This window comes from Rousettus aegyptiacus, unplaced genomic scaffold (genome assembly GCF_014176215.1).
Source record: "Rousettus aegyptiacus isolate mRouAeg1 unplaced genomic scaffold, mRouAeg1.p scaffold_m13_p_9, whole genome shotgun sequence".
NCBI classification, from domain to species: domain Eukaryota; kingdom Metazoa; phylum Chordata; class Mammalia; order Chiroptera; family Pteropodidae; genus Rousettus; species Rousettus aegyptiacus.
This window is the reverse complement of record NW_023416312.1, coordinates 104,266,580-104,291,779: the sequence shown is the minus strand read 5'-3', so window position 1 is coordinate 104,291,779 and position 25,200 is coordinate 104,266,580. Positions and strand designations below refer to the sequence as shown.

Below are 25,200 nucleotides of genomic sequence, written 5' to 3'. Positions count from 1 at the left end.
GCTGTGATTCTGTCATACACTTCTTTGCCTCACAAAGCAAATCTGACACTTCGGTACGCCCCCTTCCTCCATTCTCAGTATTGCAACATGCAACAAAATCCTGATGGGCCATATCCATGCTCTGAAAATATTCTAGAGGGCCCAGCAACTTTCCTAGTTCTCAATAGGTAGAAAATCATTCTCTCTGACTGTGAGGGGTGGGGGGTGGGGCTTAGCTTTCAGAATACTCTGTTAGCTAAAGAAAACTTAATTCCATCTCCCCTGTAAGCCCCTTCCACCTTCAAAGGCCACCCCAAATGTTGACGAGCATCTTATAAGCTCCTAGGGTCTTAGCTCAGCTGGGCTTGTCTATAAACATCAGTAAGGTCCCCATATTCCTCATTAAGCATCACTCGGAACAAGTAAAAACACAAAGATGGAATTAGTAATTACGAAGAGGCTACTATACACCAAGAATTATGTTCCAAGTCTTACATATGGGTTTACTTAATCCTCACATCTCTGTGCAGGGGGTGGGGGGGCATATATTCAGATCATCATTTTACAACAGAGGAAACTGAAACTCTGAAGCTAAGACGGGCAACCTGAACTGTGCTGTGCAAAACCCTTTAATGAAACTGACTAAAGTTCCTTTGGGAGTCCCTAAAAGTCTCCAAAGATGTTGCCGAGTGAGACGGCCACCATCCACCTGTGACTATTGCTGTGGAACTGAAACTGCACAATCCCTGAGAGATTGAGAACGGATGAATCAGACTGACAGAAGAAACGACTTACAGGAGAGAGCTGCTATGGAAATGGTGGCATCAAGTCTAGGCCAGTGCAGACCTGAGGGCAGAGGACTGAGCAGACAGGAGGCGGCCGTGGGGCAACAGCCAAAGTACTTGATTGTGGCACCAGAGTCGGACTAGGCCATTGGGCGAGTAGTCAGTGATACAGTAGGAACAAGTCCAAACGCAGACATAAAAATATATAGGATAAAACCCTCTGGTAAAAGAGAACATCAGATTGGTATGAATTAATGAATGAATAAGTGAATGAAATCATGCTACGTCATTTTGATAAGGGATGCAAAAAGACATACCAGGCAAGGGCTAACAAAGATAAAGTAGGTAAAGAAGTATTAATCAGATAAGACAGATGCAGTCTAAGAAGATATATGCCTTGAGACTTTATGTAGCTAGCGACATAGCTTGAAAATATAGAACACATAAACAAAAAAATACAAAGAAAAATGGACAAATCCTCGGTCATATTGTGAGAAAATAACATATTAAGTTATCAAATAACAAGAAAGGACATGGAGGATCTGAATAATACAATTAACAAATTTATCTGACAGTTGTAGTACACAACTAGATATCCGAGGGAAAACACACTCTTCAAATATGCATGGAATATTAACAAAGATCAAACAAGATTCAGGCCAAATTTCAAAAATCAGAAATCACACGCATTCATTGATTATGATGTGATGAATCAGAAACTAACAAAAGAATACATAGAAATGCCCTCTACATAACTAACTCTTGAGTTAAAGAGAAAATTTAAAATGTCATATTATTTAAAAGTGAGTAGAGTATTATTTTTCAAAATTATAAGATTACATCCAAGTGGTACTTAAAGGAAAATGTATAGCTTTAAATATATCATTTTAGAAAAGGAGGACTGAAAACAAATGAACTATACCACTGAAAGAGAGATAATCGAACAGCACGTAAAAATAAGAGGAAAAAACTGATCCCGAATGTGATCTAGCTTCTAGAGCCAACTACCAATTTGTAGGAAATATGGAGGAAAGAGAAACATGTTAAAACTACGTGAGGATGCAATCAGTGGAGTTTAGACTGTGAGAACTTCTACAAGAAAACCTAATTTCTTCAATAAAAAGTCCAGGAAGTTGAGGGGTGAAGAGAGATGGAAGGGGTACCTATAGATTAAGAGACTTAAAAGATCTATCAATTAATAATTATGTGTGGACTTTGTTTGGATACTGATCCAAATAAATAGAGACTATTTGAAATTTGAACACTGACTTGATATTTGATGATATTAAGGCATTATTATTAATATTACATGATTATATTTTTTAAAGAATTTTTTTTCAGATACAAATGGAAATAAACAATATGTCTGGGATTTGCTTCAAAATAATATCGAAGGAGAAAGTGGTTAGGATATAGATTGAAGCCGCGACAGGTCATAATTTAGCCATTGTTGAAACTGTATGACAGGTAACTGCATGACCTCTTTTGAATATTCTTGAAAAGCTTTAACAAAAGAAAAGCAAGAGAGGAAAAGAGAGGACTAAGCTTTCGAACTCAGGAAGCAACAAAAAGAATATGGCAAAATAAAGCAACCTAGGAAGAAGTCATTAACAGAGAGTAAAAAAAATAAAATAGGAAAAAAATAATCAGCAAATTTGTCAAGTATGAAAAAATGGAGATGATATATAAACAAATGAATTTAAAGTAGAGACATAATTATAGATACAAGGATTAAAAACTATGAAGTAAATCTATATATAATAATATACCAAAAAATGTGACAATCTAGACAAAATGAATAATTTTCTAAGAAGATATAAATTAACAAAATTGGCTCAAGATATAGAAAATCAAATCTTCAAGAGATAATTTCCTTGTTATATAAACGGTACCAGAGTATAGAAAAAAAAAACTGAGTTTCCCAACTCATTTAATACAGTTAGCAATGCCTTTAAACCAAAACTGGACAAGGAGAGCACTCATACAAAAAAGTTTGAGGTCACATCTCGTAGGAACAGATATATGAATGTCCTAAACTGAAAACTAGGACATGACATCCAGCAATGTACAGAAAGAATAATTTATCATGGTCAATCGGCAGTGAATCGATGATAGAAAATTTATTTTTACAATTCATTCTATCGATAGGTTAAAAGAAGAAAAACCACGTGATGATTAATTCCCATTCAATGATAAAATTCAACACTCGTTTCTTATTTTAAAAATATGTCTGATCTCAGAAGCTAAACAGGGTCAGGCCTGGTTAGTACTTGGATGACAGACCACCTAGGAAGACCAGGTGCTGTAGGCATAAATAATAATAATAAATAATAAAATTTTTAATATACAAAAATATGTAATTCTTAGCAAATAAGGAATAAAAGGTCACTTCCTTAACTTGATAAGGGATAGCGAAGAGAGACATAGATAGTTAAAGGTGAAACATCAACAACATTACATTTAAGAGTAAAAAGGAAAAAAACATGAGAATGGCTACTATCACTGGTATTATTCAACTTTATAATGAAAAAAGAAATAAAGTATAAATGTTGGAAAGGAAGAGCTCAAAGCATCTACTTGAAAAAAAGTTACTACCCACCTAGAAAATCCAAGAAACACAACTATGAGAAACTGAGAGAGCAATTCAGGATTGTGGTTATATATAAGATCAAATTTTGCAAATTAATACTTCCAGATAAGGTTAGAAAATAAAATAGAAGAAAAAGATAGTAAAAATAAGATATTCAAAGTAGCAACAGACACTACAACATTTCAGAATAAGCCTACCAAGGTATGCGGTCTAAGACAGAAAGAGGATTAGTCACGGCCTGGGAGGCAGGGGCTGCTGGGGGAAAGCGGGGAGTCACGTGTGCACGGGTGGGCTTTCTTCTGCGGGTGATAAAGTATTTTAAAGTTCGTTGTGGTGATGGTTACGCGACTCTGAATATACTAAAAATCGCTCAGTTGTACACTTGAAAGGGTGAATTTGATGGCATATTAATTACATCTTAATTTTTTAAAAAGACATTTAAAGTTACCATATGATCCTCCTAGGCATATCCCTAAAGAGAAAACATTTGTCCACAGTGTTTATAGAGCAATATTCAAAGCAGCCAAATTGGATACAGCTGATGATGGGCGAACAAAACGCTGTATCTCCCTACGACGGAATATGATGTAGCAGGAAAGGGAAGTAGGTACTGATAACGTGCCGCCGCCCCGCCGATCCTTGAGCACGTCACGTTGACAGCGCACGAGGGTGCCCTTTTGTCCACATCCATTGTTGTTCGCTGACTATTCGGTGGCACTGCAAATGGGTGCAGTCACTATGGAAAACAGTACGGATGTTCCTCGAAAAACTAAAACTAGAACTACCGTATGACCCAGCCATTCTACTTCGGGGTATTTCTCTGAAGAAAACGAAAATGCTAATTTGAAAAGATATATGCGCCCCATGTTCACTACAGCATAATTTACAATAGCCAAGATGCGGAAGCAACCTAGATGTCCACTGGCGTAAAGATGTGGCACACGTATACACCGGAATAGTACCCGGCAATAAAAGAGAATGAAATCTTGCCATTTCTGGTAACGTGGATGGACCTCGAGGGTGTTATGCTAAGTGAAAGAAGTCAGATAGAGAAAGGCAAATACCATGTTACCATACGATCCCACTTGAATGTGGAATCTTAAAACGCAAAACAAACAAACAAAACAAAACAGAAAGAGACTCGCCGATCCAGAGACCAAACTGATGGTCGACAGAAGAGAGAGGGATGAGGGGATGGTGAAAAATGTGAAGGGGAGGGAGAGGTACAGACCTCCGGTTATAAAATAAATAAGTCACAAGACATGAAGCACAGCACAGGGGACACAGTCGATTGTATCGTACCGACTTTGGATGGTGACAGAAAGACACATACCTAATCACGATCACTGTGTAAGGTTTATAACTGTCGAATTACCATGTTGCACACTTGAAACTAATATAATATTGTATGTCGACTATGCCTTAATAAAAAAATTAATTTATCACAAGGTGAATCCTTTAAAAAACGAATGAAAAACCTTATGTTTAGTGAAACAAGCTGGGCACAAAAGACCATGCATTATATGATTATATTTATATGAGATATAGGTCAGTAGCTGCCTAGGGTTAGAGAAGGGGTAGAAATGGAGAGTGGCTGCTAATGGGTACTGAGTGTCTTGGGAGCGGGTGAAAATGTCCTAAAGTTAGATTGATGGCAGCTGCACAACTGTGAATACACTGAAATCCGCTGAAGTGTGTGGTTTAAACGGGCGAATTTTATGGTATGTGAATTATGTCTCAATGAAGCCGTTAAAAAAATAACTCTGAACTGTATACCTAAAAAACATAAAAGAGGCGCAAGAACCTTTAAAAACAATACCAAGAAGGTCAGATCTCAAAGTGCAAACGTAGAACAAAAAAGGCACTTTTTAAAACACTCAGAACAAAAAGCTGAATGAGGAAGAAATAGGTCTCTGCCCCGTGTCAGCAGAATGATAAATGACAAAGAGTTAAATCCCTCAATTATTAATTTTGCTTCTGCCTTCTCAGTTCCCCAGGGAACAGAAGCCCAATATGAGCACGGAGGTAGCAAGCGAGAATTCAACTACTTTAATAAGAGTTCAACTGTCTGGGGCCAGATGGATTACAGCCAAGGAGGCCAACGGGCATTGCAAATGAGGAGAACGCTGAAGCCATGTCGATGACCTTAGAGAAATGGCAGACGAGGATGTTCCGGAAGTCGAGGTAGATGTAATTTGGATTTTCACAAGAGGTAAACGCTAATTCCATGAATTACGGACCAGTAAATTTGATATAAATCTTGCAGATTATTACAGGGGCGGCTGGCAAAAACCTAGAAACCTCGAATTCACTAGGAAAGTCAATTTAGGCTAATCCTTGTTTCTTTCTGTAGTGTTGCTAAGCTGGTAGCTATGAGAAGGATGGTAGGCACAGTGCATCTGGATTTTGGCGAAGCACCTGGCGCAATCTTTTATGAGATCCTTAAGGAGGAAATTGAGAAACGGAAGCTGGTTGTTAATTTTTGTTAGAGAGGTTAATTAATCGTTTCAAAGCCCATCATCGCAGCATGCAGACTGCCGGGTCGCTATCATGCTAGAGCGCAGCCTCCAGCAGCATACGGGTTCTTCTAGCCTTAGCGACGCCACCGTTTAAACCCAACAACCTCAATGAAGATACGGAAGCCATGCTGATGAGCTTTGTAAGTGACAACATCTGGGAGGGAGAGTGAATGCTGGAGGAGACTGATCTGAATCACAAGCAGTCGGGAGTCAGACACAACGAAACAAAAGCTAAAACTTGCCTGGACCGGACGAAATCAAACCAAGGGCCAGATCCAAATCTCATACCTGAATTAGAAAATGAGCGCAAGGGAGAGAAATCATTTTTCACTGTTTCTGAAATCAGCCTCGAGCTTGAATTGTACGTACTGTTAGAATGTGACCTGAGCTAGCCCAGTCGAGACAGCGACAATACCACTAAGAGTACTAGGAGCTTTCCTCCCAGCTGTGGCCTTGATTATTCTCACCCTCTTTGAGACGATCCCCTTCAGCCTTCGTTTTCTTTTGTCTTTCGGATCCAGCAAGGTCTACAAGATGCAGCTTGGAGCGGAAGCTGCTATTCCTGTGATAACGACAGGAGGCCACAGGTGAGAGCGGCATGTGAGCTCGAGGGTAGCTGAGGGTCAAGGCTGGCCTGCCTGCTCTCATTCTAGTGCGTGCTCAGAGTGTGGATGGCAGGGGATTTGTCAAATCAATGGAAGAAGCACGCGAACGTTCGACTTTAGTAGAGCTGATGTTAAACATCTTGACCGTTTCCACTGTAACTTACTTGTCACTTTTCTTTCTTTGCTCTATGGAGATGGTAAAGATGGCGTGAGACCGGGAGGACTGGGAGTTCATTGCCGTGGAGGCCACGGTCCTACAGTTGTTGCCCTGCTCCAAACAGGAAACGGTATCCAGGGCAACGAAAACAGCCTTCTCAGTGAGTCCCACAATCTAATTCCAAGAGAGAAAAAAATTCCTTTAAGATTCACACTTCAAATACTTCATCAGAAATGTAAGAATTGGCGTTTTTTTTTTAAAATGGTGCCTGATGTTCCGGTGGAATTGGACAAAACGTTGGTCTTAACGAGCAAATCTCTGATCGTGTGATCCCTGCAAACCAAGGGCCCCAACCGCCCAATGGAGCTTCCAGAACAAGGGCACCAGCCGATAATGGAGATGGCAAAGATCTCTGGATGTGGAGGCAGCGATGGATGGGGTCCCCGTGGGAGCCCAAGGCCAGCCAGGCCAGCGGACCTCTCTGCGCTCTCTCTTACTGCTTTCTCCTCTGTGTGACCCAATGTTCCTCGCTATACCTCTGACCATTTTAGACTTCATTTTCACTAGTAGAAATAGCATGGTAGTTTCCACTGGACTGGGAAGCCAGAAGAATGGAGTCCTAGGCTTGGTACTGTATCTACCCAGGACGCTTTGTACAAGTTAAAATCTCTTGGGGCCTCTGGAGACTGAACTGGTGATCACGAAGTCCCTTTGAGCCCCACTATGGTGTGGTTTTACTATTCCGTGGCTCCCAAATCTACTTCGGTGCCCTAATTTCTAGTCTCTTACGTACAGGTGCCAGCTACTTACACTCTGAAATCAGCGAGTTACAAACCAAACCCATCTTCTTCCCAGCAACACCGATCTCTCCACTACTCCTCCATTTCCATTAATATTCTCGAAACCTCAGCTCCACCTTCGGTTCCTCCCCTTCCTCTGAATCTCATCCATCACCAGCTCTTAGTCATTCTTTAGAAAGCCACTGCCTCCTCTTCCTTTCTACAGCTGCTTGCCTAGTCCAGCCCATATTACTTTGAGTCTGAAAAACCAGGCAGAGTCTCCCTGATTGGCCTTCCTCATCCTAGTCCTTCTCCTTCTCAACCCACTTCTGTTTAGTCTTCCTAAAATCCTGCTTTCGGAAATGTCACCAAACTGCAAAGCCCTGGGCTAGATGATGACGATACAAAGATATTTTAAGATACTCTTCTAACCCGCAGGAGCTAACTTAGTTGGAGAGAACAAACACATCAGATAAAAATTAGGTAGAAAGAGCCACAGCAACCCTTGATTCAGAAGCATCAAACACCTTACACACTGTGCACAGGGACGGAAACTCTTCCCTTGATCTGGCTTCATAATCTGGTCCTAACACCTCTTCCATCACTTCCCAACCCACGTCTTTGAATCCGGACAGACTGGGCTAGACTTATGACTGCCAGGAGAATATTTTCTGCTTTCCTGCGTAAACTATTCCTTGCCACGAGAATATCCTAACCTCTTTCCTCTACGTACTTACGTTCCATTCATCCCATCTGAAAAGTGTTTATAAACTTGTCCCTACCTGCCCCAATTTGAATCAGAAATCTACACATCTGTGGATTGCAAATTTTGCCTCGAATAATACTTGGGACTTAATTCTCGCCTTAGCATGGGGCATATAAAAGATCTTGGAAGCAGGGTCTTTCTGGCCATAGCCTGCATTTGCCCAGGTTTCGTATCCCCACTATCTAAATTGTCTTCCTCTCTTCCAGGCTTATCAGGCTTTCAAAATAAGTCTGATCCCTCAAGCCTTGCTTTACTGCTCAGCTAATGACTTAACGACGTAGAAGGAAAAAAAATCAGAAGCACAAGCACCTGCTCCTCAGGCACCTGGACCCCAAACCTTCCATTTTCCCTGCATGAAGGAGAGGAAGGAGAGGAAGATGGGAGAATATTATTTTACCAAGTTTTCCCAAGTCTGGATTAGACATTCTCATCCACTTCCAGCCTCGGATTCTCCCACTGCTGAGTCCCAGGCTGGTGCTAGACCCACACTCTGCCTGTTCTCAACACTGGCCTCTGGGTTTGGCCTGCTCCCTCGTACAAAACTCCCAAACTTGCCTCAAGTTTTCTGTTCAGCTATAGCTTCTCATCCTGCATCTACACCATGTGACAGAAGCCCCTCAAATAAGTGAGCTCTTCTTCCTGTGGTACTTATGAATCGAAACAAAATTTTATTTACTTATACTACTTAATTTTTAAATTTTTAAATATCAGAGCCTAGAGCAATATGCGTTCCAGTGTTGTCCAACAGAATTTTCTGTGACCATGGGTAAGTTCTCTGTGCTGTTCAATACGGTGGCCACCAGCCACATGTAGCTACTGAGCCCTTGATGTGTGGCTGGTATAACTGAGGAACTGATTTTGAAATTTCATTCAATTTTAGTTCATTTAAGTTTAAATAGCCATTTGTGGCTAGTGGCTACCGTACTGAACAGCCCAGCCTTAGAACTCTGTAAATACCTAGTAAATATTTAATTGGCATTAGCATTCTTTAAGAGGTAACAGGAAGGTGATAAAACTTCCTTCCCCACAAGAGATCCCGGGTAGGAATTCTAAACTAACAAAGGGAATTAGAACCACACAAAATCTGAAAGTTGTCAGTAGTCATTTAAATTCATAATGGCAGATAAAAGGGATGTGAACTTTAGTACTGACCAACATTTTTCAATAATAATAGTAACAACAACAACAAACTCACCTTTATGCCTTCCTTAGGATCCTCCCGTATATTAATTTGAGAGGCTTTCTCACGGGATGGGCATAGAAGATCCAAGATTTCTTCATTGTAAATCTGATATTGTTGAAAACAGAGTGGTGAAAACGAGATGTTAACAAATGCTAATCTCAGGGTGATGGGATGATAGATGAGTTTCTAAATTCATTGTGACTTCCTGAATTAAATTTTTTTACAACAAATATTTTTTTTAATTAAGAAAAGGACTTTAATCCTACACGCAATAATTTGCTATTTACAAGAATGAATTCACATACTACTTGTAATGAAATTGAGACTGCTCTTGTAAGACCGAGTGTCTTGGGAATAGCAGACCCAATGACAAGTTACATGGGTGTCCGAGTTCACTTCTTTGATGGAGTCATAACAGTGTCACCTTCATTGATTTTGTAAATCTGTAAGTAACTGGTCCTTAGTGGAGGGTAGAAGAGGAAAGTGCAAAGGAGAAGAGGCAACCAATATTTCAACAGTCAGAACTTTGAGTATTTAGAACAGCGTGTAGCGCACAGTAATCACCATATCTGTTTGTTATTATTGCTCTTGCCACTATTTAATATACCAGGTTCCTAAGTCATTTTTTTTTCATTCGATCGCCTTGGCCACAACTGAGTTAAGCAAGAGATTCTAGAAGGAGAATCTCAATGATGTTCAACCCCCCAACTTCCAACTCAATACCTCCTATACCTATTAAAATTCAAATTGAGGGCTTGGAGGTCAAGATGGCAGGCTAGGTGAAAACTGGGTTTGCCTCCTCCCAGGACTGCATTAAAAGTGCAACCAAATTATGAAAAAAGAACATGGAGAACCGCCTGGATCTAGCTGATCATGACACATACCTCTGAGGATATAAAGAAAAGGCTACATGGAGACAAGGAGCAGCGGCCATGAAGTGGGCGGGTCTGGGGACCACACCGGGAGGGAGGGCGCGGCTGCAGAGGCCCCCTGAAGGAGAGGGGTGTCCTATCCCACCCAAGGGCTCCCCAGCCCAGGGTTCCAGCTCCAGGAGAGGAGTTCCCACAAAATCTGACTGTAAAACCCAGTGGGGATTCGGGCGGTCAGGGTGAGATGGTAGAAACTCAGATGTCCCCTTAAAGGGCCAGCGCGCTGGGGTGCTGGGGGAGGCGCCGCAGATGCACGGGGAGGGGCTGAGCTGCGTGGGCTCTCCCGCCTGCCTGCGGGGGCTAGAAGGACAGCCACCGGGGGTCCTTTGTGGGCCTCCTTGGGGGCAGTCTGCCCGTGTTCAACCCTCCCCAGCACAGCCGATGCCGAAGCTGCACTGGCTGGTGCCAGCGGCCCGAACCACCCAAAGCACAACGTGCCCGCGGCGGGCCTGTTGCAGGGCGGCGGCCCCTGCCCTGCCCCCTCCCAGGCCGCGCTCTGCGCAGGCAGCACACCTTGGCCCGTGCATCCCATGCATCCCAGGAGGGACTTTCGGTGTCAGGCCACAAACCACGTCCTGGGCTACAGTATTTCACGAACGGGTCTCGCTGTCGAGGCCCGAGGCGGGCAGCGGCTGGCCTCGCTGCGGCCTGGCACTGTTACCAGAGGACACAGGTTCGGCCCTGGCACGAAGCCTGACGCTGCAGTGGCCAGGTGAAATTCATACGGTTTACCCCAGCGACTTCCTGGGACCTGGACCCACCCGACTCCCGTACCACCCAAAGGCTCCTCCCGCTGAGGAGTCTGTGGGCAGCTGGCAGGCAGCCCTGGGCCTCGAGGCGCACTGGTCCTTCTGCTGAGCCGCCCCAGGCCCGGTACTGGGGTCACCGACCTCGGCTCTCAGCGTGGTCTCTCCCACTTGCCTCCAGGTCCAGCACACGCGGCGACCATCTGCGGATTGCCTTGTAGCTCCCACCAGGTAGCCCCCAACAATTGAAGGCAGCGGCTGACCTTGGCCTACATGGGAGCCCCTCCTAAGGGGCCCCGGAACCAACACACCTGGAGGCTGGCCTGATATCACAATGGAGCATCCCCTGACTAGCCCCACAAGCGCCACACCCAAAGGGTGGCCTCGACAGGTACACACACCCACCAGGATGAACCCCACTCTGCGGGGTCGGCCCCCCCCCAGCAGCCCACACCCCGTGGGCATGATTCATCCCCACAGCCCGTCAGCCGGAGTCAGTGCCATATGCCAACGTGCTAACAGCAACCAAGGCTTAGCTGCAACAGAACGCACACAGCCACGCAAGGAACACGTCCAGAGCCCACGGCGGAGGTGATCAGGGAGACTGCGCCACTGGGACACACAGGACACCTACTACATAAGGCCACCTGGCCAAGGCTGGGAGACGCAACAGATCTTCCTAACACGGAAACAAACACAGAGGCGACTAAAATGAGAAAACAAAGAAATGTGCTGCAAATGAAACAAGAGAAAACTCCAGAAAAAATCTAAACGAAATGGAGGCAAGCAACCTACCACAGAGAGTTCAAAACACTGGTTAGAAGGATGCTCAATGAACTTGGAGGAAGAATAGATGAGCTCAGCAAGGACTTTACCAGAGACATAATAAGAATAAAAAAGGACACAGAAGACATAAAAAAGAACCAGTCAGAAATGAAGCATACAGTAATTGGAATCGAGAGTATTTTGAATGAAGCAGCGGATGAAATCAGCAAGTTAGAAGACAAGGTAGCAGAAAACACCCAACCAAAACAGCCAAAAGAAAAAAAAATTAAAAAAATGAGGATAGTTTAAGAGACCTCTGGGACAACATCAAATGTACCAATGTTTACATCATAGGGATACCAGAAGGACAAGAGAGACAGCAAGGGATTGAGAATCTATTTGAAGAAGTAATGACAGAAAACCTCCCTAACCTGGTGAAGGAATTAGACACACAAATCCAGAAGCACAGAGAGTCCCAAACAAGAGGACTCAAACAGGCCCACAACCAAGACGCATCATCATTAAAATGCCAAAAGTTAGAGACAAAGAGAGACTCTTAAAAGCTGTAAATTACTTATAGGTGTACCCCCAAAAGGATGTCAGCTGATTTCTCAACAGAAACTTTGCAGGCCAGAAGGGATGGGCACAGAATAGTCAAAGTGATGGAAAACAAGAACCTACAACTGAGATGACTACCAGGCAAGGCTGTCAATTAAAATGGAAGGTGAGATAAAGAGCTTCCCAGACAGGAAGAAGCTAAAGGAATTCATCACCAACAGCCAGAATTGCAAGAAATAGTAAAAGGACTCCTGTAAAAAGAAGTAGGGGAAAATAACCCATAAATACAAATAATAAAATGGCAATAACTGTGTACCCATCAATAATCACTTTAAATGTAAATGGATTCAATGCCCCAGTCAAAAGACAGAGTAGCGAATGGATAAGAAAACAGGACCCATACATATGCTCTCTACAAGAGACCCCCTTCAGATCAGATGACACACAGAGATTGAAGGTAAAAGGATGACAAAAGATTTCATGCAAATGGAAATGGAAAAAAAGCTGGGGTAGCAATATTTATATCAGATGAAATAACTTTAAAACAAAGACCCAATGTGGAATATATATGATTTACTGTTGAATTGTACACTTAACACTTACTAGATTTCGCTAACCAAAGTCACCATAAAAAAAAACAAAGGCCATACTAAGAGACAAAGAAGGACATGTCATAATGATAAAGGGATCAATCCAACGAAAGGACATGATCCTAGTAAACTTTTCTGCACCCAACATAGGAGCACCGACATAAATGGAAAGATCGACAATAATACACTCATTGACACCAATGGACAGATAGATCTTCCAGACAGAAAGTCAACAAGGAAACAGCAGCCTTAAATGACACACTAGACCAGTTGTATTTAATTGATATTTTTGGAACGTTTCACCATACCCCCAAAGCAGCAGGATATACGTTCTTCTCAATGGTACACATGGAACATTTTCCAGGATAGACCACATGTTAGACCACAAAACAAGTCTCAATAAATTTAAGGAGATTAAAATCATATCAAACGTCTTCTCTGACCACAATAGTACGAAACCAGAAATCAACTACAAGAAAAAAACTGGAAAATACACAAACACGTGGAAGATGGAAGACATGCTACTAAACAATGAATGGGTTAACAGTGAGATCAAGGAAGAAATACAAGATATCTAGAGACAAATGAAAATGAAAACACAATGACTCAAAACCTATGGGACTCAGCGAAAGCAGTCCAAAGAGGGAAATTCACAGCAATACAGGCCTCCATCGAGAAACAAGATTTCATCAACTGTATAAATGTGTAAGCAATGTACTGTATATACTTGAAACTAATGAAAGAAATAAAAATAAAAACAAGATTCAAATTCAGGATGAACTATTCACATACAATTTATAATTGCATGCTTTAATCATATAAGTTAAATTATTGCTCCTTAAAGATAACACATCTTATCATTGCTATAGAACCAACCAGCTAGCTTTCCAGGAGCCATGAGTTCCTTAAACTTGTGTTTTGAGTGTCATGAGGTTAGAAATAACTATTGGTCAATCTACTGGTATACTGATATACACTAGAATGAAAACACACTCGAGGGCGGGGATTTTTACGTCTTATTCCCTGATATATGCCAAGTACTCAGAACAGGGCCTGTAACACAGCAGGCACTCAGTAAACGCACCCTGTCATCACTTACAGAGCTCAGCACATCACCCACTGTTTATAACATTCTTCACGAGGTAGCAGCATTATCACTTAAGGCTCAAAGTAGTAAGGGGAAATCAAATTTTTTTTTGGCAGACTTTACAGGGAATCAATAATAGAAGCCACATGGAAATTCTGTAGAATTCCTCTCATCTTTTTACACGGCAATGCCAGCTCCTTTAACAATCCGATTAAACAGACTATTCCAATAACAGGAAAATAACTGGGTGGGAGCCAGTAAGTTTTTCTATCAAGTTATTAAAATGTAATCTACTAAAAACGCAATTAAATAATTTGAGTCATGCCAAGAAAAACCTGCTTCCGATTTATTTCTCTATCCAAAGATAAATGTAAACTCAGAGTAATTAACGATGTATCATTTACCTCCAGGTATGACACTTTCAGAGTGAATTCAAAGTCACTCTTCTTATCGATTTCTTTGAAGAGCAGTTGTATCACCCTAGGAATGACTCCAACTGTTGGTTCATTCTCTTGCTCTGCAGTGTATGCACCGCCCATCGAATAGGTTTTTCCAGAGCCTGTCTGTCCATAGGCCAGGACGGTCGCATTGTATCCTGGCAAAAGAGAAGTCACAGACATAGTGATGCTCAAATATTTTCATCCTATCAATATGCTCCACTTCCTTCGGTGATCGCGTGTAACAAAACTGAGACTGCTGTCTTAAGACAAGGTCTCTCATGAACAGCAAACGCAGAGAAAAGTTATATGGGTGCCACGACTTTGGACTACACTAAATAAGCAAAGAAGAAAAATACCAACCCCAGACTGTGCGCCCCTTTTGATAGCCATTAAAAACTAGGAAGTAAAACAAAGTCAGGACTGAGATGATCAAGGTGGCCAAGTCACAGTCAAAAAGCCACTCAGAGCTTTCTAAGTCTGCTCTCTCCCTACTTTAAGCAATTCTAAGTTATGGGAATTAAATAAAAGTCTTAGAAGCTGCACAAATAGGAGGGATTCCAACATGTATTTCTTTGATTAAGAGTTTTCATTTGAAGAGGCAACCAAATTGCTTTGCACGGCCAATGAAAGCATCTACTCTCCATCTGAACTCTCAGACGACATCTGGGCCATATTGTCGGGCTCCTCACAGAAACGACATCGTTTAGGTATGATTCAATGGGATCTATGCCTTTGCTTTGTTTTCTTTGAGAAAGAACTTGTCTAAATGAAGACCTTGATGTCCTGAAAGGTCTTAGGACGGTAAGTTGACATTTTCATTAACAGATTGCTAGTGTGGCCTGGCATAGCTATGGGGCAGGAGAATAACATTCCATAACTTCCGGAAACGCCACGGATATGTGTATATAGTAATAACTGGGGAAACCGAGTTTCAGTACATTTCACAAAATACACAGGGCTCTGTGGCTTTGGGGGTTCAGAGTACAAGGGGTGCTGTCAAGTTTGTTGAAAAACGATGGCTTCACCTTTGCAGAGCGATGTTAACCAAACACACATATACTGGAATCATTTTCTACATTAAACTGTTTTGAAAGACTGTAATTTAATTCTCAACATTTCCCAAGTTAAAAATACGAAAGTGGAGCTACAGTGCTCTTAGTAAGCTTTGAAGGCACAGTCTGAGGAAGGTGACCGGATAATGAAGGCTCTGGAGACCATGTCGTTTCAGGAATGGCTGAAGGAAGGGAGGGATGATTAATTAGGAGAGACTTAGAAAAATATCATGTTCCTCCAAGTATGTAAACAGGAAAAACATTAACTTTATAGTGCAGAAGACTGGCCGATCGCACCTTATTCAAATGATTAAAATGAACGTCAGCAGTAATGGACCAAACCAAAAGCATGGCTTTTCCGACAGGAGCCAGCGAGAATACAATACCTCTTGTTTTACTTCTGCTAAAGATATACAACCTGAAGCTAACCATAAATAAACATCAGACAAACCAAAATTGAGAACATTTACAAAATAACTGGCCTGTGATCTTCACAAATGTCATGAATATGAAAGTCAAAACAAGACTGAAGTGTTAGAAAGGAGACTACAGAGGCATCACAACTAAATACAACGTGCGATTTTGAACTAGACCCTTTCTATAAAGGACATAACTGAAGCAATTGGCGAAAGTTGAATGAAGTCTGAGGACTGGATGGTAGTTTTGTAGCAATGCTAGTTTCATGATTTTGATGGCTGTATTGTGGTTGTGTGGGAGAAAGTCCTTATCCATAGCAAATATTCACTATTCAGGGGGCACACGCCAACAACTCATCTGAAATGGTTTAGGAAAAAAAAGTTCTTTATGCTATTCTTGCAAGATTTTTATAAATTTGGGATTACTGCTTTAACATTTGTAAAATCTGAAACAAAGTATTCAATGTGCCCAGTCATAAAAAAAGTGAAAAAATGTAAATAGCTGGAAAAAAGCTTCTGTTTGTCTGGAGGGGTGAACTGACATCACTGTGGAGAAATTACCAGGAAGCAAATTTCATCTCAACATAATCTAGTGCAATCAGAGTCGTCCAAAAACCAATCAACAGGACTACCCTGAGTTAGTGAGTTCCCTGTCAAAAAAAAATTGAATAGATACTGGAAGTTCACTTTACAGAGATATTGCTAGGAAGCATTTTTCTTTGGAAGGAAAACTAGACTAGATGATGTATAAATGTCCCCTTTGACTTTAAGGGGCTGATATGCCACGGTTCTACTTTTACTATTTTTATTATATTTTTTGGTTCTACTTTTAAATAGCCCTCTGCTTTGAATCCTGAATAACCACTGTGCTAGAATATAATTAAAGACCCTCCCCCAGGCACTGTTCCCTTAAGAACCATCATAAGGTCTTCAATAACACTGAAGCCTTAGCTTCTGCTGTAAAGATTGTCAACTAGAATATTCAGGGGCTTTAGAAAATGTTCTTCTTTACCTAAAAGGATTCTAGTCATCCTTCAAGATCTACCTCGAAGGTCCCCTATGCTGTGAAATTCACCCCAAGTTCCTTGGGGTTAGTGTCATCCTCTGGTTTTCATACCCCTTTGTATGAAAGCACTGTTACTTCCACAGCAGGACCAGTCCTGTTGTATATTTTTAACTTCTAAAATATTTTTTCTTAAAGATGGGTGCAAAAAGGTAAAACAAATTTTATGCATCCAAAATTATGAACGTAGCCACGTGCGTCTATTCCCACCCGGGGACTCCGAGCTACATTATTTATCTCCGAATCTCTCCGCGGGGTTTTGTAGGGCTTGGGCCTTCAGTCGGTTGGCACAGTGATCACCGCCAGGACCCTTCAAAGGGCTTAGGATCTAGGGAGGTTCCAGGACAAACGAAAGTATATACAAGTCAAAGATGAGCAGAACCACAGGAAGCAAATACCAGTGCCAAACTCGTTTGCGGGCGCTGAGACTTTCACGCGTGATACCGCGTTCGTTCCTAGGCTGCGGGCTTTTTGAAGGCAGGACCCATGTTTCACCCATTCCCGTCTTCGCATCATCCAAGCGCGATGCCTGTCACACTGTGTGCTCAAAAAGCATCCGAAGAGTGAAACGGCCTCACCTTTAAATATGCCTTTAATGAGAGGGGCTACCGCTGTATTGAAGACCTCTTCCTGTTCAGTCGAGGGGTCGAACACAAAATCGTAGGTGAAGGATTTGTCGGTACCAACCACCACCTAGAGAAGGTGAGGGACAAGGAGTCGGGAAATCACGCCAGGCCAGGCCACGCCCCTCAGCCTGTCATTCGGCCCCAGGTGTCCCACGACTGCTACGCACCTGCGGCTCCCCGGGTACGAAGGAAAGGCACATCTGGCAGCCCTCGCTAATCTCTTTGGGGACCAGAGGGCGGCATCGCAGAGCCACTCTTACAGGAATTCCCTTCACCTCTTCCTTCATGGTCCTGCCTCGGCACGGTCTGTGAGGGGGAAGAGAAGAGAGCGTCCTGATGATGAGTCTTGGCGGGCCGGCAGGGCTGGCGGGGCGCGCGCCCCCAATTCTGGCCCCCGCAGCGGGATCTCTGCCACGCGACAGTCACTGTCCATCAGACGTGGCCGCCGCGGCACTGCCCGCAGCCCGACACTCTTAGGGCGACGGAGCGGCGTCTGAAATGGAAAGGAAAACCCCCGGCGGAGACGACGAAGCGCCACAGGGCAGCGGGAAAGGCAGATCCGCGGCTACGGTGTGCCCCCTTCACTCACCGAACCGAACGCACCTTCCCGGCGCTCCCGCCGCCCCGGCCCAACGCGAGCTGTAACCGCCAAGTTTTAAAATGGTCCTGGCGGCGCCAGCCAATCTAAGCGCCGACGGCCCGTGGGCGGAGCGCGCACGTCGACGTGCGCCGGAAGACGCGCCGGGGCGGGGCCGGGCTGCGCGCCGCGCCCGGCCCCGCCCCCTCCCCGACCCGACAGGGCATCCGCTTCCGGTTCCCAGGCTGAACGGGCGGAGAGCGCAGCCGGAGGTCCCCCGGGCCTGACAGCGAGTGAGTTAGCACGGCTTCCCCCGCGTCTTGCGCGCGGGACTCAGGCAGGATGCGGGGCGGGGATTGGAAGGTGGCTGGGGGTGAAGGAAGGGTCGATCTGGGGACCCCCGCCGTTACGGATCACACGTCGGGGCTGTGGGGCAGTGCCTTGGCCTCCAGATCGCCAGCAGAGCTCGTTGTTTTCTTCTACCTTTTTTCTTCCTTCTCTCCCCTAATCCATCACCCGGAAGTGGGCTGGGACCATAGGTTGACCGCCTTGGATGAGTCGGAGTTGTTTTCTGAAACTCTCTGGGCCGCTGTCCCTTTTGAACCATTTTTGTCAGCTTCGATTCACCCTTCCATTCCAGGGCCTTGCCAGAGATGGACAGCCGGATTCCTTATGATGACTACCCAGTAGTTTTTCTGCCTGCCTATGAGAATCCCCCAGCGTGGATTCCTCCTCACGAGGTGGGAACCATCTGTACTCTCGAATAAATTTTTCACCATGGGCATGAGATGGTATATGACGGGCAGGATGGCAGGGTTAGAAAGCTCAATGCAGGATGAATCTTAGCCTTTGTTGTAGCCAAGCGATCCAGAAGTTGGATTCTCGGCAGCCGGACCCTTTGGGAGCCTCTTATGGAATCCTCCTGCCAAAGTCCACTGCACCAGAGAATTCTGGAATTCTCTGTTTCCATTCTGTCAAAGTCAAGAAGTGCGGAGCTACTAGACTGCTAGCACTTCCCAGAGCTATCCATCTACCCATTTGGACAGTGTCACCTGTTCTACTTAAACTAAGTCCACAACTTCACCTTTTCCCGACTTCAGGGTGAGGCGTTTGTGCACCGGACGAAAGTGGATATAAAACCTAAGGCCGGTAGTAAGATTTCTGGGGTCGCTGTGTCTTGCAGAGGGTATACCATCCGGACTACAACAATGAGTTGACGCAGTTTCTGCCCCGAATCGTTACACTGAAGAAGCCCCCTGGAGCTCAGGTGAGCTTATGGAACAATGCCATATCATTCTAGGCTAGAGTTGTCAGAACCAGGCCCAAAAGTTAGCCGTGGTGGGGATGGACAGATCGGGAAGCAGGTAGGGAGGTAAGGCTACTCCCTTTTATAGGCAGAAAAGCTAAGATACTACTTCCACATGTTCTGACTTCTTTTTGAGGGACACGCAGCCAAGCTGTCATGCAATGATGCTATTTGATGTTCTCATGTCTGTGGTCTTTATTGAGCCCCCATTCCGTACTCTCGTTTTGCAGTTGGGATTTAACATCCGAGGAGGAAAGGCCTCCCAGCTCGGCATCTTCATCTCCAAGGTGCGTGCACATGGTAGGCAGTGTGGATGGCCGCTTCCCTTTGTTAAGTTATCAGATGGTAGAACCCTGATGGCCCAAGGCATGGGAGAAGTATGATTCAGTAAACTCAGAAGGGGCAGAAAGCAGACACACTTTCCCACTTAAAACGTCCCACCTGGCAAGCATCTGTTTCCCTACATTGTCACAAACAAAACAAAGCAATAGCACCTTACATTTGAATAGCACTTAATTTCACTTACATTCTTTGAAGTGATCCCACCTGGATCACATACAGTCTTTCCTTCCCAACAGGTGATTCCTGACTCTGACGCACATCGAGCAGGACTTCAGGAAGGGGACCAAGTCCTAGCCGTGAATGATGTGGATTTCCAAGATATTGAGCATAGTAAGGTGAGCACAGTGCTCGGGCTGCGGTGAGGCAAGAAGCCATTTCAGGGAGGACAAGTTGGACCAGATCAGCCTCATCTGTAATTTCATAAAAAAGACCCTCCTGAGGGAGCGGACCAGAGGGAAGTAGCTGTTAGTGACCCAGAGGCTGGAGTGGCCGACTCCTTTCCTCCTGTTGTGGTTCTGTCCCGGGTCACTGCTCGTCATATGCACAAGCTGTTCCATTCCTTTCAGGCTGTTGAGATCTTGAAGACAGCCCGTGAAATCAGCATGCGTGTCCGCTTCTTTCCCTACAGTAAGTGGCCCACCCTTTTTTACTCACCTGACAGGGCCCTGGGTTGGAGCTCTCCAAGTACTGATTACTGGAGCTCTCCAAGTACTGATTGCTTGGTGAGGGGGCATTGGGAGCTCAGGCCAGAAAAATAACCTGCTTCTCTTGTCCTCTCTTCTTTTCCCCAGATTATCATCGCCAAAAAGAGAGGACTGTGCACTAGAGGGTTGCAGCCCACAGCCCTCCACGTGGGAGTTTCTAGGATAAGCTGGCCAGGCCTCAGGGGAGCCGCGTTAGAAACTCTGCAGTCAGAGTCCCCTCGGCATAGTGGAGTGGGAAGGATGGGCAGGTACTGAGGCCGTGCACCACGCCAGCTGGCCAGCTGCATGCCCCTGGACCGCTGCACTGGCTGCTCCCTGGTTTCCTCGGTGAGCCTCGTTCCCTGCAAGGAGGTGGTGATGGTGGGTGGAGCCTAGCCCACAGAGAGCCCTGCTAGCAAAGGCCGCTGACCTGTGTAGACACTGTGTGCTGGGAGACACATATGTGTGCTAGCACATACTGAAAAAACAGTCTGGGGGAGCTTCCAGCTAATCCACCTGGCTCTCTCATCCCATCCTTATCGTACCTATGTCATACACTTGGGGACTTCGGTGGGGCCCCTGTTTTTCCTCTCTGCCTTCCTCCTCTTCTGTCCCCTGAAAAGTAAAATGCGATGCTGAAGAAACGGTGGTGTGACTTCTGGATGATATCGATTAGGCATAAGATGCTACTGAGGTCAAAAGAAAAGCTCTCCCAAAGAGCGGAGCCCCTAGAAGTAACAGCAAACTACGTGCTTCACAATTGTCACCATCTGCCCAGAATGGCAGGGAGACCCAGGAGCCCTAGCTATAGTGTCACAGGAGCGGTAGAGACGGAGGGGGGGACTGGAGGGAACGATGCTCCTTCCTCCAAGGTCTATGATGTTTCTCTGCATCGTGCACTATTAATATAGTCTGCCTTCCCAAGTTCTTTGATCGGGAACATAAAGTAAGGGAGAGGCTTACATCGTTTCTTTCAGGGACAGCAGTAAGAAATTGGTTCCCCATTTTCAACTTGAAACTTGAGTACTACTGACATCTGATCACGCCCTTTGCTTCACTCCAGCCCCCAAGGACTTTGCTCTGTTCTAAGTTCCGTAGTTACCAGTCCATTGTTGGAGCTTCCAGGCCACACCTTATGCCATCCAGATCGGGGTATTCAAAATCCCCTTCAGAACAGAGAGTTTTCTAATGAGGTATGGAGTGAAGTGCCCCCGTAATGAAAGTCCCAAATTTTCCTGGAAAGAATCCCGGGAAGCTTAAATATTTATATTTCCAGGCTCATCCCCTGGAGAGTGATTCTGTTGGTCTGAGGCGGAGCTTGGAGATGAGGTGAATAAGCCTTCAAATATGGGAAACCATTCTAAATAGTAGTAATTTATCTATGAGGAAGTTCTAGCTCTTCCCATAAATCACACCCACTACTATGGTACCTCTTCTAGAGGCTTGGTGCCATCGTTGGGTGGCAACAAGCTCATCAGCAGAGCTGAGGGCAGAACACATTTAACTGTGCTTCCTGGGCGGGCCCCTTGGAAGTCTGTGCTCTGGCCACTCTACTGCCTCCCAGTGGCCATCCGAGAAACTGGAGGCCGAGACACACTCCCATAAACGTGTGGGCAGAGTCTACTGACTGTTGAGCTCTAAGACTCTCCCTGTGATTAACAGGCTTTAAAAGGAGTCATCTCAGAGGAGTGGTAAACAGCAGAAAGTCCCAGCCAGGTGCCATGAGCCCAAGGTAAAACCCCTCCTGCCCTGAATTGGTTCCCGCTTTGTGGTACTTGTGATGGCTCTGGGTTGGGGCACCAGCGTGACACAATTGGACTGTGGAGGTATAGGTATGGTGTGGAGAAGGCACAAGCTGTGACAGGCTGAGGTGAAAGGACCAGTGGTTTATTGAGGGTGTAGATAAGAAAATGAGAGTGAACTCTATTGGGCCTCAGGGTGTCCCAGCTGCTGTAGAACCGCTTCCGCTGTAGATGTCTCAGCAGTCAGAAGGGAACATGGGATTCCTGGGCCCTGCAAGAACTTTCTACCCAAGAGCTGTGAGACGCAGCCAAGAAATGATGGTATTTTCATGGGTCCCATTTTATGCCTAAGCCTACAAATTGGACAAGAGCTTAGTAAGTGGCCCAAGTAGTTAAACCATAAACCTGAGGTGGAGGGGAGCAGGACTGGTACTGGGAAGCTCAGATGCAATAAATTCATCAAATTGGGCAGATAGCCTATGCCGTGGACAGGAACAATGGCTTTTGATGCCTGATGCATTGGGCTGGGGGTCTCTTGGATTTTGATCACTGAAGTGTCATAAGGTAATAGGTGCCCGGGGTCAACTCTCGATTCCCAAGGGCAGTTTCCAGGAGACACAGAAGAGGAATTCTGATCTTATGACCCCTTTCACCTAAAGGCAAACCGGGGAGCTGCTTTGGACTGTAGTTAGTCCTACTGTATCTTAAATTATCAGGCCAAAAAATCGGCATGGCCATCAACTCAGCAAGAGAAGTTTGCCTCCTCTGCTCAGACAGCTTTCCCACCCCCAGCTTTGCCTCCTTTGCTCTAGCAAAGCTGGGGGTGGGAAGGATACTCCTCTTCCTTCGGTGGATATGGGCTGCTTCTGGATGGAACAGCAGAAGCCATGCACCAGAATAACTGTGTGCGTGTGTTTGAGAGGGAGGGAGAGAATGGTGTGATGTGCAAAAGAAAAAAAAAAGAGCATCGGGTTCAGAGACATGATTCTGGGCCTTTGCACTGCATGATGAGGACATGAACCTTACCCCCACCGCACAGTAGAACAAGCCGAGTTCATCCACAAGAATAGCAGTGCTAGGTGGCTAGAGTATGCCATGTGGAGTAGCATAAGGGATGGTTATTAGATTTTCATGTGGCTCGTTTGGGCACAGGTATCAGTAAACATTACATTGAGGTCTCTGGATTTTTCTGTCCCACTCTTCTGGGACAGTGAGAAATGACATAAGAGACCAGCTAGTGCTAAGACCCTCTTCCGATCCCTGACACTGGTAACTCCTCCCAAGTAAACAGAGTGAGCCGTAGGTATTCCAGAAAAAGGTGTCATTACGCCTTACATTCTGTTGTTCAGCTCAGCTCGTCACCCAACATGACTGCGCCATCACCTCTTTCTGTTAGAACATCTACCCGCTTACTGTCTCCTTGAAAGAATCAATGTGTACAACAGCATGTGTGGCAGAGCGTTGAGATTCAGGAGACATTTAGAAGGAATGATGTTCCTGTCCTTCCTCTATACTAGTCTTATCAACCTCCGTATTGATCCCTTCAATCTGTTTTTCAAAGGAAACATGGCATAACACCCTCTCGTGATGTCATAGACAATCACGGCAATGCAATTGTGAGTGTAGCTAGGAATCAGGCTGCAAGAGCGCCCCTGGCCAGCTGTGTCCCACAGCTGCAGTTGAGCCTGCACAAACAAAGGTGGAGAAAGAGAGAAGGGAAACTCGCCTTTTAAAGGCTACAACTTAATGAAGGCAGAGTAGAGAGTTGAGGAAACCAGACCCCTGAAAAGTGGGTGCTATAGCCACAAACCAAGTGGCCTATGATCCTAGGACAGGTCCAGTCTCAGTGTACTGTTTTGATTAAGGAAGACCCTACAGAGCAGCAGAGTTAAGGACTCAGGGCCTCTTGAATGGTGTCTGTGTTACAGCTAGAGTTTAGACAAGGGCAGAGGGAACAAGAAACAGGACAGGGCTGGTAGTTTAGAAAGGCTTCACGGTTGTCTTCCCCTTTATCCACAAATAATTTTGGGCGGCGCTCCCCTTCCGTGGTGAACAGGCGGAAGGGGCCGAGGTGTGGGCTCAGTGATATGAGAGTGAACGCTCAGTCTTCAATCCTCCAAGTACGTGATCGTGGCTGGGAAGTCAATGCCAATGGGTGCGTGCAAACGAGAAAGACTCCCTCTACCCCTCCTCCACCCCCGATAGCAGGCCTTAGAAACCGGAAGGGGAGAATGATCCCTGAGGTTGTCTTGGCTCAACTTTTCAACGCTGACAGCAGATAACTTTGAGGAGCAGAATCCCTGGGTGAGTCCGCCAAGGGACGTGGCTGTGTCGGCGGCAAGGGTGTGGACCGGACGCCGCTTGGCACCTCTCCCAGCGCGAGGCGGGTAAGCAAGCCCTCGGTCACCCTGGGCGAGGAAGAGTCGATTCCCCCAGAGAACGGCCACTGCATTCCGCACTGTCCCGCCTCCGTATCCCCGAAGCCCGACCCAGCACCCTAGGAACACGAGTTTGGTTTGCACAGACACTGGTTCCGGGGGGCGGGGTGGCGGGGGGCGATGGTTTCCAGGCCGAAGCCTGAGTCCTCACTGTGGGCCTCACCCGCGTGCGAAGGCAGACATCGCGGCTCACTGCCTGAGGTCACAGGGCGCTCTCTGTCCAGCCACCACTCACGCCCCCTTCGGAGTCACCCCTAGGCCTGGGCGTGCAGCCACGCCCCCTGGCCCACTGCTCCCCGGGTGGGGGCGAAGGCGGCCAGGGCCGGGCGGGCAGCGTGTGGCGAGCAGGAGGGAAGTCGGGGGTCGTTTAGGAGAAAAGTAGGGTCATCTAATGACTGCCGGGGGGATGGGGGTGCTCATTCTCGATAGTTCCATTACCCTCCCAGAGGAGGAAATACCAAAGAGGTCTCAGGCTCG

General features: G+C 45.4%; 2 protein-coding genes across 4 annotated transcripts in view; one reads left to right on the top strand and one right to left on the bottom strand.

Annotated features, from left to right (window-relative positions):
• KIF4A (kinesin family member 4A) overlaps positions 1-18,336 on the bottom strand; it is a 74,542-nt gene extending 56,206 nt beyond the window's left edge. For 2 of the 3 annotated variants that reach the window (XM_016132625.2, XM_036226815.1), the window contains exons 1-7: positions 18,225-18,336; positions 17,803-17,941; positions 17,588-17,702; positions 14,443-14,633; positions 9,376-9,468; positions 6,643-6,809; positions 6,341-6,435 (exon numbers count right to left, since the gene is read on the bottom strand). In XM_016132625.2, coding sequence (XP_015988111.2) covers positions 6,341-6,435; positions 6,643-6,809; positions 9,376-9,468; positions 14,443-14,633; positions 17,588-17,702; positions 17,803-17,922 — 781 coding nt within the window. In that variant the 5' untranslated portion in view covers positions 17,923-17,941; positions 18,225-18,336. The remainder of the gene's footprint in view (positions 1-6,340; positions 6,436-6,642; positions 6,810-9,375; positions 9,469-14,442; positions 14,634-17,587; positions 17,703-17,802; positions 17,942-18,224) is intronic. The other variant, XM_016132626.2, reaches the window with a different exon arrangement.
• A 92-nt stretch (positions 18,337-18,428) lies between these two features.
• PDZD11 (PDZ domain containing 11) lies at positions 18,429-21,187 on the top strand. The gene is made up of 7 exons (XM_016132630.2): positions 18,429-18,505; positions 18,853-18,952; positions 19,396-19,479; positions 19,749-19,805; positions 20,097-20,195; positions 20,427-20,487; positions 20,652-21,187. The coding sequence occupies exons 2-7, from the start codon at positions 18,866-18,868 to the stop codon at positions 20,684-20,686; spliced, it is 423 nt and encodes a 140-aa protein (XP_015988116.1). The 5' UTR covers positions 18,429-18,505; positions 18,853-18,865; the 3' UTR covers positions 20,687-21,187.
• The last annotated feature ends 4,013 nt before the right edge of the window (positions 21,188-25,200 follow it).

Excerpts from the sequence above, each read along its gene's own strand:
- PDZD11 (XM_016132630.2), top strand. The coding sequence starts at position 18,866 with ATGGACAGCCGGATTCCTTATGATGACTACCCAGTAGTTTTTCTGCCT. Across the intron at positions 20,196-20,426 it reads AAGATATTGAGCATAGTAAG|GCTGTTGAGATCTTGAAGAC; the intron begins GTGAGCACAGTG and ends CATTCCTTTCAG. Across the intron at positions 20,488-20,651 it reads TGTCCGCTTCTTTCCCTACA|ATTATCATCGCCAAAAAGAG; the intron begins GTAAGTGGCCCA and ends TCTTTTCCCCAG.